At 40.5% G+C, this 22,162-nt stretch overlaps 1 protein-coding gene across 4 annotated transcripts in view; it reads right to left on the bottom strand.

Annotated features, from left to right (window-relative positions):
* KIAA1958 (KIAA1958 ortholog) overlaps positions 1-22,162 on the bottom strand; it is a 160,241-nt gene that overhangs the window by 14,436 nt on the left and 123,643 nt on the right. For 3 of the 4 annotated variants that reach the window (XM_033122287.1, XM_033122281.1, XM_033122283.1), the window contains one exon: positions 13,808-20,732. The exons of the other annotated variant lie outside the window; for it this stretch is intronic. In XM_033122287.1, the coding sequence (XP_032978178.1) occupies positions 19,926-20,732 (807 nt within the window). In that variant the 3' untranslated portion in view covers positions 13,808-19,925. Of the gene's footprint in view, positions 1-13,807; positions 20,733-22,162 lie in introns of those variants that run through there. 4 annotated transcript variants of the gene reach the window in all.

Raw genomic sequence — 22,162 nt, 5'->3', positions numbered from 1 at the left:
GATGATAGTGCTTTGTACGATTCTGGAATAAAAACCAAAATGACACAATAATTTCAAAGGCAGATATTTTTTCCTGAACAATCCATAAGCTGTCTTATTAAGTTGTCTTGGTTCTTTGCTCACTTTGGCAGTAGGAACTCAGCCTTATATGAATGAGTTTAAGACCCCCTTAAGGCAAGGGTTTTGGCAAATGTGGTTCCACAGACTAGAGGATGAGCAGAGAGAGCGGCAGTCATCAGGGCTGCTCAGCCCGCTGCCGTAACCCCACCAGCGAGCACAGGGCCCATTTCAGCAGCATGAAGCGCAGCCGGTATGTTCTCAGTGCTTCTACTCGCCTCTGTGTGCACAGTGATTGGTACCCAGTAGATACCAACATTTTTTTTTTTAATGAGCAAATAAGGAGTGGACATGGATGGAGGAGGAGGACTTCACTGTCCTCGAGAATAACAATCTAGAGCAGCAAGACAAGCACACTAACAACCAATACTGGGGGGCAAGTTCGTGAAGAGAGAATGAGCACACGAGCCTGAAGGACCAGGGGAGGCCACATCAGAGAACAGGCATTTGAACTTGGCTTTCAAGATGAGAGGATCTCAGCCAGGAAAGTTAGGAGAGCAACATTCACAGCAAAGGAGAAGCCTGCAAAGGCAGGAGGAGAGCAGGTGTAGGGGGCCGTTGTGCGGAGACCAGAAGTCCAATTTGGCTGGACTTGTATGGATAGATTTGTGTAGGACGATCATTAGAAATGATTCCAAAAGTAGGCTGGACTCACGTTCCAGAGGCTCGAATTCCAGAGAAGGCAGATATATCTTTAGCTGGGCACTCAGCTCTGATCTAGTGAACGTTTTTGAGCATGGGCAGGTATACAGATGAACCAATTAGGCCCTCAGCTCTTGGGAAAGGGGAACTTTCGAGGCACTAGAAGAATATTACTCTTCATTTCTACTGAGAATTCAGGCAGCTGTGTTCTTTTTACATCCACATTGCAACTCCAGCTCCACTACCTCTATTCTCTCTTTCACTTAGTTCTTGTACTCTTACCCCGATTTTCTCTTTCCTCACCTCCCTTATCTACCTTTCTTTTCCCCCCAGCTTTCTTCTATATCTCTACTTCCAAGAACCTTTTGAGAAAGAAAAAGCAAGGCATCCTCACAGTTTTCATTTGATCTTCACTATAGCCCAGTGAGGTAGTGGATAGTCTTAGTAATCTACCCCCATTAATTCTTCCCTTCCCCCTTCCTGCCAATACTCAGATTTTTATGGGGCGTGCCCCTTCCCAACACGGCCGGTGTGCTTCAGTGGAAGCTGACTGCCCAGCACCAGGACTGGGCCTCAAATGCTCCAGACCCACCCCGGGAATTCCTTTGCCACAGCCAGTCAGCACCCGGTATTTCCCAGACCACAGGAATTGGTTCAACATTACACATTACCCAAATTCAACCCAAATGAGACTCCAGGAGAAGACTGCTGGGCTTACGGAAGATACGTTCTCACCTTTCTGAGGGTGCTGCCAAAAGGGAGTCTTTCTAGATGTGTGAAAGGAAGTGTATCTATGTACAGATGCTCCTCGACTTATAATGGGGTTACATCCCAATAAATCCAACGCAAACTGAAAATCTAAGTAGAAAATGCATTTAATACACCTAACCTACTAAACACAGCTTAGCCTCGCCTCCCGGAAACACGTTCGGAACACAATATCCACAGCATGCTGGCACAGCACGTAGAGTGTGGGCTCTTTACGCTCGTGATGGCGTGACGGAACTCACCACCGCTGCCCAGCATCACGAGAAAGTATCCTACCATGTGTCACTCGCCCGGGAAAAGATCAAAATACAGACTCAAAGTATGGTTTCTACTAAGTGTGTATTGCTTTTCTACCCCCGTCAAGTCGAAAAGTCATAGGTTAAACCATCACATAGTGGGACTGCCTGCATACAATTTTATCCTGAGTGTTGTTGGCAGCCATTGTGACTGTGAGTTGGGACCAGTCTTAAGATGAAGCTACCCCCATAAGAGATGCAGCAGAGAAATATCCAGAAATTGGGTCCTGGATGACATCATTGTGCTGCCGAGTCAAACAGTCCCTAAAGTGGTACCCGTCCTCTGGAATTTCCAGTTATGGGAGGTAACAAGTCCTCATTGTTGAAGCCAGATTAAAGTAGGTTTTCTGTCACTTGCCACCTAAATACCCTAATACAAGATGTGCTAACCAACCTCTTAGCCACACAGCTGGGTAGTGGGAAAGCAAAACTTGAAAACGCCCATCTCTCGTCCTGGGCACACAGTGCTCCCTCCATTTCCTACCTGGCGCCATGTCCAGTCAGCACCAAGGTTGGTTGCCTGTGCATTCCCTCCCTTGCAGTTGTTGCCTGCCCTGCACCTGTTGACCTTAATCCTTCCATGACATGTCCTTTTCTGATGATTGCCCTACTGTGATTGCTGGAATCCTTTGGTCCAATCACCAAAACATATCTGCACATCCCAACTCTTTCTCAGCCCTCCTTTGTCTCCACGCTTACCGACTTCTGACTTTGTCTTGAGGTCTGCAGGTCTCTGTTCCTCTCAGGAGGCCGCTAAGAAGTCCACATCCTGGCTGTAGTAGATTCACTTAGTTTCTGACTCACCACTGCCATTCCAGAATATTGTTTTAACGTCATTTTATAATTCACTTTTTAAAAACACATATCCTTCCTCCCTTAAAAAAAAAAAAAAAAGCCAAGCCCCTGGCAGTGTCATCATGGCCAAGTACTATGGGCACTCCTTCACATTCCGTGAGGACCTTGAGTCCTACTTCATGTTCTTCGTCTCTGCATTACTCCTATTACCTGGGGACGTGGACAGCCACCTCATAAGAACTGACATCCTAGTCTCCCAGGTTTTACATCCTCTGCTGCAAAGACTGCCTTCTGGTCACCACAGTGGCCATTCCCTGAACCTGGAATATGCCCTACTTTCTTCCTCCCCAAGGTTTGCATCCTGCTCTGCAGCCACATATTCTGAGATTTCACATCATCAGTTACCTCCTTTTGTTCCTGTCTCCTTCTCCATGGCATCATGGTTTTTGCCTATAAATGTGCACCCACTTCAAAACTTTCCAGTGATCTTACATCTTGTTCAAGCCTGGACTAACTGTCCCTTCACAGACTATTTGTTTCTACAGCACTTTCCACTGCCACATCTAACTGCCACACCTGCATCTGTGACCATATACTCTGTCTTTCTGGCTGTAATGAATGAATGGTTCACAGTCCTTGGGAAGGCTGACTTCTACATGTGTCTTCCCTTGATCTACATCCCATTCCTATAATGCCCCATTTCTGTTTCCCTGTATAACACACGCCTCAAAAGAGTTGTGTATGCTCACTGGTTCTAATTTCTCTCCTCCCGTTGTCTCTGGAACTCACCTTAGTCAAGCTTATGTCTCCATAAATTTACTGAAATTATTCTTGTAAAACCATCAGTCATCCCCACTTGGTCAAATCCAATAGTCAACCGCCATCCCTTGTTTTACTTGAACTGTCAGCAACATGTCCCAGAAGTGATCACTCCCTCTTTCTTGAAATACTGTCCGCACTTGTCTCAGCAACACTGCCCTCTCCTGGTTCTCCTACCTTACTAGTTGGTTCTTCTCAGTTTCATTTGCTGGTTTCTCCTTTCAAATGCAAACTTTTGGAATACCCTAGCGATCAGTTTTTCCATCTCTTTTTTATCTACAGTCATTCCCTGGGTAATCTTTATTCAGTACCATGGCTTTAAATACTGACTATCTTCTGATTACTTGCACACTGATGTCACTAAGCCTGATGTGTCTCTGTGGTAAGATAAACATGGCTGCCCTCAATTCCTCCCATCCCTGTAGGCATATAACTGTTCTCATCAAAAGCTGGAGTCTGTTTCCCCTCCCCTTGTATATGGGCTGGCCTTGTGACGTGACAAATAGCATACAGCAGAAGAGATGCTATATCCATTCAGACCTATCCTTTAAGCGGCCTGACAGCTTCTGCTCTTGTCATTTCTGGAGAAGCGCTAGATAAGAGGTCTGACTCCCTGTGACCACCACGCTGCGAAGAAGCACCAGCTAACCACACGGAGAGGCTACATGGTGGATCACTCAGGGGCCAGACGTGAGTGAAGCCACTTTGGACCTTCCTGCTGCCACCAGCTGAATGCACCAAATGGGTGACCCCAATTGATGCAGAACTGCCCAGCTGAGCATAAATTTCCACAGAATTGTAAGAAATAATAAATAGTTGCTGTTTTAAACCTCTAAGTTTGGGGTAGTTTATCATGCAGCAAAAGATAACTGAAATACCCTTGATCTTCAAACTCCCATATCCACTGTCAACATGACATCTCTACTTGGAAGTGTAATAGGCATCCAAATATAGTATGTCCAAAATCGGACTCTTGATATCTTACCTCCCCAGCACGCTCTTCCTCCAGCTTTCCTCACCCCAGTAAATGGCTATTTGCACAGCCTTAAACATAGGAGTCATTCTAGACTCCTTTCTCACACTATCAATCTAACAGCTCTAGCCTCAGAATATACCCAGAATCCCATGAATTCTTACCACTTCCACAGCTATCATTTTGTTCCAAGCCACCGTCATTTACCTGTTGCAATTGCCTAACTGGTCTTGCTCCTTCCATGTTTGTCCCCTGCCCTCTGCAGTTGAGAATATTCAACACAGCAGCCAGAGTGATGCTGTAAAAATGTAAGACACATGCAAAGATGCTCAGCATCACTAATCATTAGGGAGATTCAAATAAAAAAGCCACAATGAGACCACTTCACACCCATTAGACTGGCTATTATTAAAAAAAAAAAATGGAAGACAAGTGTTGGTGAGGATGTGGAGAAACTGGAATCCTCGTGCACTATTGGTGGGATGGTGCAGCTACTGTGGAGAACAGTATGGCGGCTGCTCAAAAAATCAAACCTAGAATTATCATTTGATCCACTCATTCCACTCTGGACATATACCCAGAAGAACTGAAAGCGGGGATTTGAACAGATATCTGTACACCCATATTTATAGCAGGAGTAATCATAATAACCAAAAGGTATACAGACCTAAATCTCCATCAATGGGTGAATAGGAAAACAAAATGTATTATATACAAACAATGGAATATTATTCAGGCATAAAATTCTGATGCATACTACAATATAGATGAACCTTGAAGACATGATGCTAAGTGAAATAAGCCAGACACGAAAGGACAAGTATTGTGTGATTCTGCTTATATGAGGTACCTACAGTAGTGAAATTCATAGAGAAAGAACAGTGGTTACCAGGGGCAAGGGGTGGGCGAAATTAGTGGTACAGAGTTCCAATAATGGGATGATAAAAACGTTCTGGAAATGGATAGTCATGATGGTTGCAAAACAGTGTCAATGTACTTAATGCCACTGAACCATAACATTTAAAAATGGTTGAAATAGTAAAGTTTATGTCAGGTATATTTTAACACAATAGATTTTTAATATAAATAAGATCACGCCATTTTTCTTCTCATAATGAGTTTCCATCTCACTAAGAGGAAAAGCCAAAATCTTTACAATGGATTACAAATATAGAAAATATTATCAAATGAGTATTTGTTGGAACAAAAAGAATTTAGTTGAAAACAGGCAAAGTATTTTTCTCCCTTGATCTAATGTACTCTTCTCTTTCCCTCTTGGAGTTATTAAGCAATTCTATCACGAGGCTATTGAGCTACTGAAAATGGCCAATGACCAAAATGACAATTGGAATTTGAGCCAAAAGTATGTGTGCTTCCCTCCTGATGTGGAACTAGCAGGTCTGAATAATAACGAATGTCAGTCCCTGGTCCAGAGTGATATCCTTATCCAGTGTGGTCAGGCAAACCAACTTGGCCCATCAAACAGAAAATGGTTTGACCTGAGATGCTCAGCCCTTCCACTCTTCCAGCAGGTCATGATGTTTGTTAGTACCTGCTGTCTGCTTTAATGCCAGGCAAAAGCAATTTTGAAGAGATAGTCCCCCGATACCTCTGGGACCTCAGGGCTGTTACACTTGCTGTTCTGGCTGGCACGCACTTCTTCCTGTCACCCATGTAGCTGACTCCGTCAGCATCCTCCAGTCTTTACTTAAATGTCATCTTTTCAATGACACCTTCTTTGACCACCCTATTCAAAATTCCATCACCGTTCCCCTGTAAAACCTTGCTTAATTTTTCTCTGTGGCACTTAGCAACTTGCAACATAGAATGTAATTTACTTCCTTATTTTGTTCATTGTCTGCCTTCTCCCACTAGAATATAATAAGTGCCATAAGTGCAGATACTTTTATGTGTTTTTTTCTTCTTCACTGAGATATATCCCCAGAGCTTAGGACAGTGCCTGGCACATCATAACAAGTGTTCAGACATTTTAATTAATAAATGAAATAAGTCTGATGTCCACAGGGAAAACTGGCACCTTCGTCTTCAGCAGTGGACCCTCTCTCCAAGTGAAATGTACATATACACACACAGGAAAAACTATGCCTCTGATTTTAAGGGCTTCCTAAACTCCTTGAAGCCCAGCCATAGGTGCCATGTCAAAACCTTTGAATCAAAAGGAGCTTAGTTCTACCCATTTGGATGCTTCTCCAATGTAGTCTTTTGGAACTCTTCTCAAGGCCACAGATGTTATTACCATTGGGAGTCTTCAGGAGATTCCAAGCCTTGCAATGTTGTAGCAAATACACTGAAGCTGGCAGCCATAGTTCTGTTAAGAAAACGGGAGTGTGTGCCAGCCCCTCACCCTTCATGAGTGAGCTGTTACTTCACATTCTCTTAGGAAAGCATCCAACAGTGAAAACACAGGCCCTGAGCAGCCACAGACTGGAGTGTGGTTCTCCATCCTGGGGGGTGCAGACCTTCATGAGAGAACTGAGTTCCCCCAGTTCAACCTCTTCGTGAGTCAGATGCTCCCAGATGCAAGGCTATGCCTTTGGAAGACACTTGGCTCCTTGGGGATAAGAGACGGCCTGCAGGGTGACAGTGATCGGTTGGTGGGTTCTGTTGAACGTTGCTAACTTCTGAGACTGCAGAATCCAAGGACTGGCTGCTCCTTAGAGGAGGAGCTCCCATGTACAGCATGCCAGATGAGACTGAAGAATGAGTAAGGCTTTCACAAAAGGAAGGGGAAGTGGCAGAGGAACGGTGGAAGGGAGCGGGCATCCCAGGCAGAGGATGAGGGGAGGGGCAGGCACAGTGGCAGAGAGGGAGGGAATGCTATAACAGCGCGAGCCAGCAAGTCATGTGGAGGGTTTGGAACTTTATCAGAAAGGCTTTGGAGAGCCACTCAAGGGCAATGATAAAATAAGATTTGTATTTAGTGAAATTTCCCCAGGAAGCAGTGGAGGATGGACTGGTGGAGGCAAGGAGACGGTTGCTTTTAAGTGATCATAGGACAACATGATAGGGGCTGACTAAGCTGGTGGCAGTGAGAATGGGAAGAGAAGAGATTCAGAGGATATTAAAATAGGAAGAATTATCTGATAACGGAAACTGATTATGGAGAATGAAAGAGGAACGCGGAGGGAGGAGGGAGGTACTAGAATAATTGTCAAGTTTCTGGCTTGGGCAACGAGGAGGATACAGGTACCATTTCCTTAGGAAGAAATACAGGGTGGGGACATGGGGTTGAAAAACCTTTCTCAACTGGGGTTCCACTAGAGAAGTAAGCCCTAACATCCTAAGGCCTCCATTGTCTGGAATCAATTAACTCTTCTCCCCTGCACCTAGAATGTATTAGTAGTTATGTTCCTCAGTTCTCCTGGAAGATCTGAAGAAAATGGGCACTTGGGTCGTTTTCTGCGTTCTGTGGTTCAGATGAAGGACCCGAGGGGAGAAAGGTTTAGATAATGCCGGTTTACTTATGCTAAGGCCATGGGAGTGGATGAAACTGCCTTGAAAAGGGTATACAATTGAATCAGTATAAATGAGACAGTCAAGGGATGAGGAGCCCGAGAAGGAGAATCTAGAGATGCAGTAGGAAAACGAGGAGACAGTGACACCTGAAATTCTCGTGGAAGCCAAGGAGAAGATAATTTTTAAAAGGAGAGGGGGTTAAAGCAGTTTCCCAGAGTATGGTACTTATTGTGCCACTGGTAATGCTAGAGATGATTCTTGGGGTATATATGAGCAACACTTCTTAATTTTTATAGTTATGTATTTATATCTATTCATCGTAAGACAGCACTTATAGTGTAATATAAATAACCACAGCTAACAGTTATTTTTTTGAGTGACTGTTTACCATTGTTCTAAGTGCTTTATATGAGTGACTGTTTACCATTGTTCTAAGTGCTTTATATGTATTCATGTTCCTACTTAATCCTCACCACAACCCTACAAAGTAGATATTATTGTTATCCTCCCTTTAAAGATGAAGCATTGAGGCACAGAAAGGTCAAATAACTTGCCCAAGTTTATACAACTAGTAAGAGGCAGAGCTGGAATATGAACTCGAGTAGTTTGATTCCTGCTTAAAAAAACAAAGTATTTTTTTTTCTTTAACATAAATTCAAGTAAAAAAAGAATCAATTTAAAGAAAATAGCAAATAAAGAATAGAACAAGTGGACTCGGCTATCACAAAGCTCAGAGAGGAGGTACATGACTAATAACGTGGGAAACAGTACCTGGGCTGGTGTTACACTGAGAAATAACCAGGGAGCAAGAGAAATACAGTACGTGACAGTGGACTACCCATATCTACACATGTCCTGAGAATACACGACAAAAGGAAACATCTGGATTGTACTCTTCCCTGCCTAGGGGGAGGTCAAATGGCATCCTTTCAATTCTGGACCATTATCCTAGGGACAGACAACAAACCAACCACAAATACAGTATTAACTACTAACTGTCAAAATGTATTTGTTATTCTGGGGGTTAGAGTCTTTAATAACGTCTTCAAAGATTCACTGGGTTCTTTAAATTTGGCCAAACTCTTCAACATTATTACCATAGTTAAGTGTATTTGAAATGTGCTAAATTACTTCCTTGATTGCATTCTGAACATTTCAACAGCTGAGTACATTGTAAATACTCCAGCAGGAATTTTTTATTTCTCATCCTTATTTCTTTGGGATCCCATGAGAAATACAAGAATCTTGTTTATTGCTGACATATATCTTGTTTAATGTCTTTCATGTCTGTCCCTGGTGTGTTACCAGCAAAAACCGTAGTGAAAATGCTCTTAAGCAGAGGAAGATATAAAACAGGGGAACTGAAAGAAATAAAAGGAGAAAGAAATGTACTGGGAAGGAAGACGGTACCGGCATCTTCTGGGAGAGGGCAAGAAAAAGGAGATTGTAATAAGCCAAAACGTACTTGGTCATGAGAGACACCCTCACGCACTGGGAAATGATGTCTTGACACCTAAGTGGGAGTGGGCACGCACCAGGCCGTCGATGCAGCTACCCTCCACACATCCCTTGCTGACGCTCGCCTGGAGGTCCTTCTTTCAAGGTTTTGGTAGCACATAGTTTCCGTAGCAACTCCTCAGGACTATTTGTCCAAGAGGCCATGCGCTAGCTGAGGCCCTTGGACCTCCTGGCTCAGTGTGCCAGCGTTCACAGTACTTCTGCCATGACTGGCTCCCATCTCAATGTCCTAACTACATCTCTCTTAAGGCTGCTGGAATCAACCCCCAAGATGTCCACAGACCTACTTTCTGCCTTAAAGAGAGAGCACAAAATGTGTTCCCATCTGGTTGGTACAAATGAAGTCATGGCAATAGTAATCATTCAAATTTCACTAGTTCTTGCCATTACTGCTACAACCCAGCGTTTCTCACCTGAAAATCTACCTCAGGTGTAATCTGGAGGGTTTTATCTGTGTTTGTTGCTGCCAATACGCTCATCTCTCAGGTCCTTCCTTTCAGCTTGAAGATTCTGTGATTTCTATGAGATCGGTGAGAAGAGTTGTGGAATTTCTAGTATAGGAGCTTTTTGCGTGTGTTTGTTTTTTAACTCTGTCTTATAAAAAATTTCAAACATATGCAAAAGAACAGAAGAGAGTGCAACAAACTCTTAGTACCCATTGATTTGCTTGAACAATTATCTACTCAAAACCAATTTGTATGTCATCTCCACCTCCACCTACTCTACCTCTCTGAATTATTTTGAAGCAAATCCATAAATATTTTAGAACATATTTCAAAAAGACAACTCTTTAGAAAAGCAAGTATAAGAGTTTTTAAATCTCGGTTTAATGTATGTATAATGTTGTATGCACATACACATTTTCCTGAGGGAAAAAAAGTCTATAACTTTCATCAAATTCTAAAACTGGTCCAGGTGTCTAAAATTTGAAGTGTCTACCTATTGTGTCTACTTATTGCTCTAAGTAGAATAATAAGAAGAGTGTCAATTTGCCTGAGGGTCAATAATTGTCAATGAAACCTGTCATCTATTCACCATTATCCCCATTATACTTGGAAGTATTCGGAACTATTATTCAGAAACTTACTTCTTAGGAATGGTTTTAGCTGTTGTACATCTACAGCAATAAATATCTAGTTTAAAAGATTTTTGGGATTAAACGTACTCTCCAAAAACCATAAATAATAATTTAAAGAGCAGGGAAAAAACATTCATTAGAGGCATGTATACAATTACCATGAGAGCTTTCAGAATGGGCTCTCAGCCTGCCCAGTGAAGAAATCTAAGTTGGAGAACCGGAGCGAGAGTCGTTCAGAACTCTTTCACCCAGAGCATTAGCTCAGAAGCATAGAATACAAGTATAGAGCAGCTCAAGATATCCTAACATTTTGCAAAATTCAAAGGAAAATATTACTTCCAGGAATGTGGTACCAAAACAAGAAACATTTAGAAACCATACATACCGCTGATTAAGTTAAAATAACTAAGTTATTTTAATAAAACAGACATAAAATATACATTAACATTTTTTTTATTTTCAAAAATCTGGGTTAAACATCAAGCTCCATGTACATAAACCAAACCAAAAAACAATGACTTCTTTTTTTTTTTAAACCCAGAACCTTGTAAATTGTTAACAGACTCCACTAGACTATCAGCTAGAGGGCTGGCCTTGAACAAGAAAATGCCTTCCAACTCGACACTCTATGACAGAAAATAGGTGTGACATGTGCTTTCCCACTCGTGTGTGCCCATGTGCACACTCATGTGTGAACACGTGCAGGCGTCACTGGGGGGAGAAAGAAAACGTTGAAAATAGAACAAAAAAAATAATTTAAGTTACTGACCATTTCCGCTATCACATTCCAAATGATGTTTCCAATGTTAAGAAATGGTTATCCTCTACATTAAAAAAAACAAACAAACCCCAAACATCCAGAACAGTAAAAACATTAGGGCACAGTTTTCTTGCTATCATTTGGAACATACAGCCACACAGAAAATATTAAAAATTTAAGTACAAGCATTGGGTTTCTTATCTAAGCAGTTAGTGAACAGACTTCTGTCAGTCACAGCCACACAAGGGGAGACCCTGGAAAGGTTATACTTGGAATCTGTCCCGAAGAGACTCTCTCCATCTGGAAGAGGTTTGCTGTGCTTCAGAATGACAAGCCAAGCAAACGCAAAGCAACCCATTAACTAACTATTCTATTGCTAAATTTAAAGCAAATGTGCTGGTGTTGTTGACAATGTAATTGCGAGTTTAAGCTGGCAAGACAACTTGCCAGATAAAACCTTTAGACTGCCAAGAGAGAAGTGAGCATTAAGGCCGAAGAAACTGGACATTCCTGCATGTTTTCAGGTCCTTCCAGTGCAAGCTAATGAAAAAAAAAGCACAAAAAAACCAGAACAAAACGACAACCCAGCTTCAGTTCTAACACTGATGTTGCTAGACACAGGAAGGGATTAAACTGGTGGTGGTGGTGGTGTTTACTGCTTTTACTCCCTTAGTATCTGAATTCAAACACAGTTCCCTAAACTTCAAGTACAGCTAAGGAAAGCACTTCACTGCCCCACGCCCGCTTCCCGCTGTTGAATCTGAACTTTTCTTGCATTTGTATTCTAAAACAAGTTTCCTTTTCCTCATCTCTGATCTTTCTAAAACACAGATATATATTCTGTAATTTTCTAATTTTGCACCTACGTATTGTTGTTAGCTCTGAGTTGGAGAAGAGTAGAGAAGCACATGGGACCCCCCACCCCTTCTCTCACGTGAAAGCAAGGGACTCTTTCAGGATAGTGTTTTACATGGTAGTGGGAAAAACTGAGAGCAATTTAAATTTTACTTGTAAAAGATGTATCTGAATTTCTATTTATACTATAATGATCATACATTACTTCACTAATAAAAATGAAGAAATATGATGCTATGACATGGCAATTATTCTTAGGTACATTTTCTTGTATTAATTTAACCCATTTATGTGACTTTGGGAACTTTTAGATATGTAGCTTCTAGTGTTATTATCTATTTAAAAGCATACATATTCTTCTTCTAGTGGGTAATGATCTATATTTAATACCCCAGAGTCCCTTGAAATTATGATATTAAGCAAAATTGCTTTGTAGGTTGCAGTACAATTTATAAGAATGGTATAGAGATGGTTCATTTCTTGAATGCTTGTCATATCTACAAATATTTTCTGTATCTTAACATATAAAACATGTATCAAATTCCAAAGTCACAACTTTTTCCCTCAAAATTCCCTATTGTTTCCTGGCATTTGGTGGTATAGGGTAGAAATCTGAAGCCAGAATGTTTTGTTTTCTGATAGGCAACTTGTTACTTTCTGACTGGATGCCTGCAGGAGTTTTCATTCTCCTTGTAGTTTAAAATTTTTGCCATGAAGTGCCTAGGTAAGAATCTCTTTCCAAAAAAATAATTTTGTTTTTGCCTGGAATGCAGTGAGTCCTTCCAATCTACAAACACAGATTTTCATTCCGTTCAGGAAATATTTCATTTTTATAGTTTGATACTTTTTTTCAAAATAGTCTTTCCACCAGGAAAGCAAATATCAGTAATGTTAGCTATTGTTCAGTCTTCCATATCCATTATCTTTCCCGGTTATTTTCATCTCGTGTTTCTTTTTGAAAAGAATATTAGGAAAAAAATCTTAAGTTTGTCCTTCACATTATTGAGGTGTTTTTTTTTTAAGTATCAGTATTGATCTTTTCTGCTTCCAATAAGGATTTTAATCTGATGTTGTGTTTTTACCTTCCTTGAAATCTTTCTTTCTAATCTATTAGGCTGGTGCACAAGTAATTGCGGTTTTTGCAATTATTTTTAACCTTTTAAACCGCAATTACTTGTGCACCAATCTAATATCTTCTTTTTCATTTTATTCTATTGCCTTTTCCTCTGAACCCACTCCCATTCTGAGATAAGTATTGCGCATAGAAGCAACTCTTTTTTCAGTGATGACAAAAAGAATCCTAAAATTTTCTTTTTTCTCGCAGTAGACCACTATCATTTTCAAATGTTATGGAAGCTATCCATTTTTCTTGGTTCAGTCACATTTTAAACACACGCCCCATTTCACTTTTTTTCTCTGTATTCAAACTTAAATGTGGTCCTTTCTTCCCAGACCCGGTATTTGCCTTGGTTATGCTATCTGTCCACTTGAGTGTTTGTCAAATCCCACTTTCAGGTACGTATGGAGTTTGGTGGTAAGGAGATGTACAGATTTCCAAGTTCAGTTTCTAGTTTAGCACTTTTCTTTTGAGGTGGCATTCTTTGTCTTCCTATTACCAGGCTTTCTGGCTCTCTGAACCAACATCATACATTTAAAAAAAATAAATAAAAATAAAAATAAAAATCACAACATTTCCATGTTCTGCTACCTAGTTATTTACTGTTTCTGCTCTCACCTGAAGGGCATTTATCTTCTTAGAGTGCACTACACAGATCCTCTCTGCTTTCTTCTCATGGTTGTGCCTTAGGACAACTTGGAGTCTTGGGCTGAATGAAGAGGAGGCGGGGTGGGGAGAAGGAAGGGAGGGTGGGATAAAGAAACTTTCCAGTTCCTTCTAAATTACAGAATTGAGATTTGGCCTTTTCCGGGTATTTGTGTTTTTTCCTGGGAAGATTGGAGCTCACTGGGGGCTTCTGATAACCAGATGTCATTCTGTCTGTTGCAGATCCATTAATTTTTAAAAATCCCAATCTTCCCAGCCATGGTATGCAGGAAAGAGTTCTAAATTAATTTTCTATTTCTGAATCTACCACTTATTGTCTTGCTGACCTTGGATGGACCCTGTACTCTCTCTGGGCTTCAATTTCCTTATTGGTAAAATGAGTGAATTTGACTCATATAGAGTTACCTATACCTTTTTTTTTTTTAAGTCTTAAAGCAGAAAACAAACATGCCTTGATAAAGGAAAGAATAATAAAAAAAACCAAATGACTATGTAAGTATTTTGCTATGAGGGTGCTTTAATCCTAACGATTATAAAAATCCTCTGACACCAGAAGTAAAAAGCGAAAGTAAAAAAACCCGAGCATGTAATTGTGACATAGATTAGGAAGCCCTTTACATTTTAAGCTGTGATGCCAATATCAAAACAGATGCATTTATAAATTACTTGACTTTTATTAGAATAAATTGGCATGATCGTGTGCCCTTTAAGGTACATGATGGATAATACAAATTATTTATTGGATAAAGATAAGAATCCTAGTAGGCAGAAAATGGTGTACTCATTCATAGAAAACCATCAGGCTTTCCAGGAACTACTGAATAATACCACTAATTAGTAAGAGTACATAAGAGGTGTGACACAGTATGGCTTAAGAAATATTTCCCAAACAAATAGAAACTGTTTAATTTTTTCAAAGCTCTGTGATAAGTGGACCTCTGTGGGCCTTAAGAAGGCAGTTTTGTCTAATGGATTGAGCACTGGATTTGGAGTCAGAAGACCTGGAATCCAACACGTGCTCCAGCTGATTAGTTCTGTGAGACTTTGGAAATTTACTAGACTTCTCTGAGCCTTGGTTTCTCAGTAAGTAAAATGGGAATAATTAGACCTACCTTGCATAGCTGTTGTGAGAATTACATGAGAACATGAGACAGCTGTGGGAAAGCACTTACCACAGTGTTATTCAAATCTGAACCTTCTAGAAACTTATTTGAATAAATCAGGAACAATAACTACCATTAAATATAAAGGAATCAAATCAGTTGTACTGACCACAAAATATTTAGGACTAAGCCCATTCTCATCTCACTGGGGGCGGGGGGATCTATCTAATTGCTATTAATGGTAATGGATGCAATATGAACCTAAATATAATCAGTGATCACTTTTTGGACTTCATAAATATTTATTTATTAACTTCCACATGAGCTACATTACGTAAATAATAAAGCATTTTAATTGAGCATAAAAATCTGATTCTGATCAATAACTAAACATGGGGAACTACTCTGGATCTTTTAGATTGTAAAGAACTAGAAGTACTCAGAGTCATCATAGTAACAGGCAAACTTGGCCAGAAGGATGGGCAGCCTCCCTTAAAGGAGTTTTGGGAAATCTGTGATGTCAGAATAATTTCCAGAGGTAAGTTAGTTATCATCTCACATGGCCTCCTCCTCTCTCAGAAAGGGAGCCTGGCCTTAGGTCACCACCAACCTCTCCCTCCATTTACGTTTTTGCTAAGATGGTTAATTACTATGGGAAAGTACAATGAAGATTTTCACCTAAGAACACCGCCCAAACAATTGAATGTTTTTTCTTTTAATATAGAACATTAAAAATTCACCCCCAGAACAAAAGCATTTAAAGATATATATGAATCTGAAACTTTTAATGTATTTTTCTGTTCAGGGCTATTTGTTTACAGCTTCTAAATATGTACGGGCCTTAACTTAGACGGAATGGCAGCTCATATGGAGAAAATGAGGTAACTCTTCTTGGAGGTCTTCATTGTTTGCATTTATTGATGCCTAAAGGTGACTGGTTAGTAGCTCCAAACGGTTTAGCAATCCAGATTTCAATAAAAGCAACAAGGTGGTGGTGCATGTTTGAAAAACATAATAAATACTCTGTTTATTCTATTTAAGTAGTCACAATGCGGTCAGTGTTAGCCTACACGGAAAAATAATCAACATGCTGCTGCCCACAGACAGCAAAATAATTTTAGAAGTTGTGAAATTTGAAAATTCAAGAAAATTGTTATTCCTAAAGTTTCGTGAGAAGTACTGGTTTAGGAGATTCACTCTAAGACCTTGAGGAAAGAGGAGTTTTGTTTGCTTCCTAGTTTCCCCCTTCCTAACTATATGGCCTTGAGGACTTGCAGAAGGGTAGCATTATTCACTTTGGAGACGATCCACTCCAACGACCCCACTTTACAGCTGAAGAAAGTGAGACCAGAATTTGCCAAGTTAGTAGTGAAAGAGCTCCCCGTCTAGTAACCTTTCTACTACAGCAAAAGGCTTCATTCAGCTGCTTCATGAGGATTATTTTATCCACCTTCTCCCAATGACTGTCTGTGAACATACTGAGAAGTGGTATAGTGCTTAATGCTTTTAGTAAGGCTGAATGAAATCAGAATCAAAGTAACAGAATCCCACATTTCTTTAAACACCATTTATCAGTCAGGGGAGACTAATATAGCATGTGTATAACCCAAGGAAAGCTGGAAAATCCACATGACCCTGGGGACCATTTCTTTCACAATTTTGGTTAGGTTCTTCCATACTATTCCCCTTTGCAAACACACTAAACAATGGAAAAGCTTTCTCATAAAGGTTTCTCCATTCTTCACTTGTATTTGCTTGTATCTGAGGTATCAGGGCTAGGCTGTGTTGGAGGTAGAATTTTTGGGCATAAGTGGGACCAGATTATCAGGTATGGTTTCCTCTTCAAGTTTAACGGTTTAAAGGAGAGAGAATCTCCATAATGGAAGAAATAGTGGTGTAATGCAGATTAGTTGAATAATATTAGTTATTACTATTACCAAAAGTTGTAACTAAAATAGCTAACATTTATTGCATGCTTACTATGTGCCTAGTGCTGTGCTAAACTCTTAATATTTAATTGAATCATACCCTGAAGCTCATGCCCTATCATCTCTGGCAGAATACACTTCCACGGGGAGATCTGCTAGATTCGGGGAGGAGGTACCAAGCAAGCAGGGCTCCCTTTAGAGCAGATGCAGAGGTGCTATGGGCAAGAGCTCTCTCACAGGACTCCACAGGTCCTGTCCCAACACCTACAGCACCCCCATTCCTGACAGAGCCAGAGGCAACTTGTGCGTAGGTGAACTTGCAAGTTCCTGATATTCACTCTGACTTGTGAGTTAAAAAACAAAAAACAAAACACTAAAGGTCAGGGGGAAAACACTCTTAGCCTTCCCACTTCTTTCTCCTTTCTCCTGGCTTAGGCCAAGAGTAGAAGACCATGGAGTCCCCAGGGGCTATGGTTTAGAACTGACTGGAAAGACAGAACAACTGCCTTAGCTGTACACCGACTAGAACTAGCCACCCTGCCCCCTGCACATCCTCTGAGGATGGACACGACCATAGAGACGGACAGGTGCTTTGCCGTGTTAGCAGGTTTACTAGGCATTACCACACGCACGGTGTGTGTGTGCATACAAACATACACATCCACACACAAATGCATAACAGACAAAGCACCCAGGACAATGGGTGGCGCAGAACAGCACTTGATGAATGTGTTTTCTTTCTCACTCCTAATCCCCAGGGAGGCATGTAATAAACGGCAGTCAGGATGCTGAGACACAGTTCTTTCATTTCATCAGCTATCAGCGAAGATTCCACCTCCTGAGTTTTTATTGTAATCATTCACTTCAGAACTCTGGGGATTTACACTATGTCAAATAGGTAATGAGCAACAAATTTGAGGCAGAGATGGTTATTGAGCTGATAAAAAGCCACTACCAACAGAAAGATTACAACCTCTAGATCAGTTATTGCTACTTCTGGAAACGTTAAAATCTGCAAAGATCCCAGTGATTCCTAATACCAGTTTCTTCTTGAGTCTATTTAAAATAATAAGAGAGGTTTTATTTAATTAGGCTGCAGGCTCTGCCCAGTAGTTCACATACATTCTATTTCTGTTTAAGTACAGAACTGACAAGAAAAAAAATGACCATCTGCTTTCCACAAACAAAATATCCTTTGGGTGTTTAGCCAACTAAAGGAAATTGTACATGTTTTGTGTCCCTTTTTCACTCAAAACCCTAAAATCACTATAGATAATAGAACAGTATGGAATATCAAGTCATGACACTGATTTTTAATTATTACCTGTTATTTATATACAGATGGAGACACCAAAATTAATCTATATTCAGGAAAGATCGACTAGCAAACAAAATGATAAATGTGCAGAAACTAAAAAGGGAACTACAGTAACCCTTAAGGCAGCATTGGTTGAGTCTTCTCTGGTAAAGGAAGTATTCCATATTTCAATGACCAGTGAATAGTTTTTAAAAAACAATTAATTAAAATAAATACTAAAACGATGTTTTGAAAAAAAAACAGACTGATTTCAGGACTCCCGCAATTCCAATATATATTATATTGGAATTCTGAATTTTGAATTTGAAAGCATACACAAGAAACACAACGGTATAAACTTGTAGCAGTCTTTCCTCAAATATAAAACAAAGATCCCTAGAAATTATTAATTAGCACTCTTTGGGCTCCTTTTCCACTTCTCATTCAGAGTAGTCATTAGAAAAATGTTGCTGATGTTTCCATAGCACGTGGTCAGGTTGAGTTTTACCTGAGTGAAATGGTTTCAAACTGCATTAATAACCTATCATCACCCTCTGATTTTGACAACTACGTCCTTAACGTTGGGTGTGCTTACCTGATAGGCTGTCTACATCACCGTGTCCCAAGCACTGGTGCCAACCTAAAAGGATGACATCTACTGTGGCTGAAAAAGTCATACTTGGACAAACGTATTTCAAAGCTCTTTAATAAACACATTTCGGATTTGTTTCCTTTGCAGCTTGTTTTGTTGGGTTTTCCTGGCTCAGCTTGAAAAATGACCTTTAGTTCTTTTACAAATCCAGTGCTATATGCTGACAGAACAACTGTATGACACAAAGAACACATTTAAAAAAAAAAACAGCAAACTGTAAAAAATGTTCAAATGAAAAGAGCTTTCACGTGATGCTGAGAAATAAAACGTAGGCACTTCTGCTTCAGGAGGTTTTCACATTTTGATCACAGATCGCTTTTCCAAGCCACCTTCTTTTACTACTGGAAATTCCCTCATGGTACAAACCATCCAGGTCACTGGAAACCTTGCTCTCACAAATACCTTTTGGTGGATTAATCTTTTTTCATCAAATTGTCTCCACTGGCGCAGAGATCAAGCTCCTCCCAGTGCTGAGAGCCTGACTGAGTGCAGCTCCCCAATCTGCCACCAAACAGGGTGTTTGCTCTGCAGAAGCAAGTCATCCATCAACACAATATAAAGAGGAGGGTCAAGTGCAATTTTCCTCCTGGAAATGGTTAACATGTCTGCCTCTTTCTTTCTAGTTGTTATTGTGGGTGTAATTCAACAAAGTGTATACAGTCTTCATAACATTCTAAAGCTACTAGGCTACTGGGATTTTAAAAAATAACTAAACGGTTTTCTTTTTTTTCTTTTTTTTTTTTTTTTTTTTGAGAAAATCTGTGCTAAAAAGGCACTAGATAAAATGAACTTCCTTGCTCCTGTGTATGTAGCAATTATACATTGTATTAGATTCTATTATTTAACAAAGGTGACACACATTTGGAAAAAACACCCTAATGATTCAGACTCATCTACTTTCAGTTAGAACATCCAAAGTCAAAGAAGTAGCGGGTCACATAGACAGAAAGCAGCCTGGCTGTGAAGTCGCAGCCGTCCCCTGCCACCTCAGAGCCCTGGTGGGGCTGCCTGAGGGAGCTCTCGCCTATCGGGGAAGCAGGGCAGAGACCTGGACCCAGGGGAGACTACTGGCAGCAGCTGTGGGAGCCAAGCCTCCTAGAGACCTGAGTAAATGAGACGAAGGTGAAGTTCTCACAGTTTTCCAGCTTGACCTTCTTGGCTAAGTTTGGGACAATTCCCCGAAGAGACCGCAGTCCCATCCTCTGTTCCTCATACCACACACTGCCCATGTCGATGGCCTCCTTCCTGGCGGTAAGGTAGAAAGGGGACTTGGCTTCCATTTGGGTGGGTGGCCGGTGGATGTACATGTACTTGTAGAGGAGGCAGTATGGGCACTGTTTGTGTCCCCTGGAATGCTCATGATAGATTTTCCCATGACAGATTCTGGTGGACCCACTCCGACTCTCCCGCTTGACACTGTCTGTCCGAGCAAAATAGGGCTGGTTTTGTGGGTCTTTGAGCAGCTCGATGTCCCCATACATGAGATCCGCATGCTCCTGCAGTGTCCGCATATTCAGGTATTGGCTGTTGTACTTGACCACAGTGGACAGGAGAGTGATAGGACTGTCATCCCCTAGACACCCTGCCTGCCACATCTCCTCCTCATCGGAAAGGGAGAAGTAGATGATATTGCGAGAACGGGCACCTGACATCCCTGCCTTACTCAGCACCCACAGCTTCTCCTTGAGTTTCTTGGTGGAAGAACTGAAGGTGCTGCTGGTGATGGAGAAGCCCACACCTGCATTCTTCAGGATACGGTCCAGGCCTCGGCGAATGGCATGGAGCGAGGTGGCCAGGAAGTCTGAGCCGTCACTCTTCTTAACGGTGACATAAAAGTTCTCGAGCAGCTCGTTCAACTTCACTGCAGGGATCTCAAATGAGACAAACACTGAGGTTACACATTTGAGGACACCCAAATAGCCAGACCCCTCCTTCCTTCTCCTAATCCTCACCAGGGGCTGTACTGTAGACAAGACATTTTGTGGCCTCTAGAGGGTGGACTCCTTAGCATGACATAGTGGAAAGAACAGTGAACTTCAAGCTGGAAGATCTAGGTTCCATACTTGGCTCCACTTAATCTTAAACCTCAGTGTTCCAAGCTGCAAAATGGGACATAATAATCCATACCTTCTCAAAGGATTACTGTAATGCTTAAAGTAGCGGACGTGAAAGGGTTTGTAAATAGTAATGAACATATATACATATACATATATACACATACACATGTTATAATAATTATTATCAGCCTTTATAACTTTCACTATTCCTCACTGGAAAGCTCTTTCTTCTCTCTTCTAGCAAATCATTTTGTCCCCTCCCCTTCAATAAAATTCAACGATCCTCTCTGAAGAATTCCTGAACTAATCAAATTCGGAATCATTCCAACATTAATTTCCTTGGTATCTGCACATATTGTTTGGTGCTGCTGGCACTAAACATTGTGCTGTAAAGAAAAATGACTGATAAGTCCACTTTGCATAGCAGGTTAATGATCCTTGAATTTTCACTTGAATTTCTTTGGATAGGTCTGGAAATATCTCTGGCTTAATGATCCATAGGCTTTAGATATCAGTATTTGTTCAAAAGATATGAAAAACTTAATGAATAGACTGACAATTAGAGAGAGCTCCTTATTTGGGTATGGTAGGAGGAGAAGGATGCTTGGCTGGTAAGAAAGCTTTATTTTCAAGAGGGAGCTATAGAGAGAAAAACCAGATCTTGCTCATAGTAAATTCAGGCTGAATATGCATTCTAGGACAAAAAGCAAGTCTCAAGAAAAAAAAAGTCTTAAAGGTAGAAACTGTACAGGTAAGATTTATTCTTCTGATAGCCCTTGGGTCAAAGAGAAAACAAAAACGGAATTACAGATTTAAAATGAACCAAACTGAATATATTCCACATCAAAATGTATGAGATGTTGCCTTTAACACTCCAGCACCGTCATAGTCTTGAATGACTGTGTTACAAATTTTATTGAAAATAAGCAAACATTATTCAATTCAAAAAGCTCGGAAAAGTAAGTCAAACTCAAAAATAGTAGATTGAATCAATAAAAGTGAAACATAAATTAATGAGCTAGAAAATGTATAAATTGGAATAAAAAATGAAAATATGTAATCTTTGAAAAGACCTATAAAGTTGACAAACTTCTAGAAAGAGAGAGAGAAAGAAGAGGAAAGGAAATACATTTTTAAACAATACTAGGAATGAGAATGACTATAACTACAGAAAATGAATAGATATAAGAATATGGAAAAATACCATATACTTTATGCATATTAATTTGAAAATCTCGACAACC

Source organism: Rhinolophus ferrumequinum, chromosome 12, assembly GCF_004115265.2.
Source record: "Rhinolophus ferrumequinum isolate MPI-CBG mRhiFer1 chromosome 12, mRhiFer1_v1.p, whole genome shotgun sequence".
Taxonomy (NCBI): domain Eukaryota; kingdom Metazoa; phylum Chordata; class Mammalia; order Chiroptera; family Rhinolophidae; genus Rhinolophus; species Rhinolophus ferrumequinum.
Note: the sequence above shows the minus strand (reverse complement) of the source record. Positions and strands in the feature narration are given on the sequence as shown.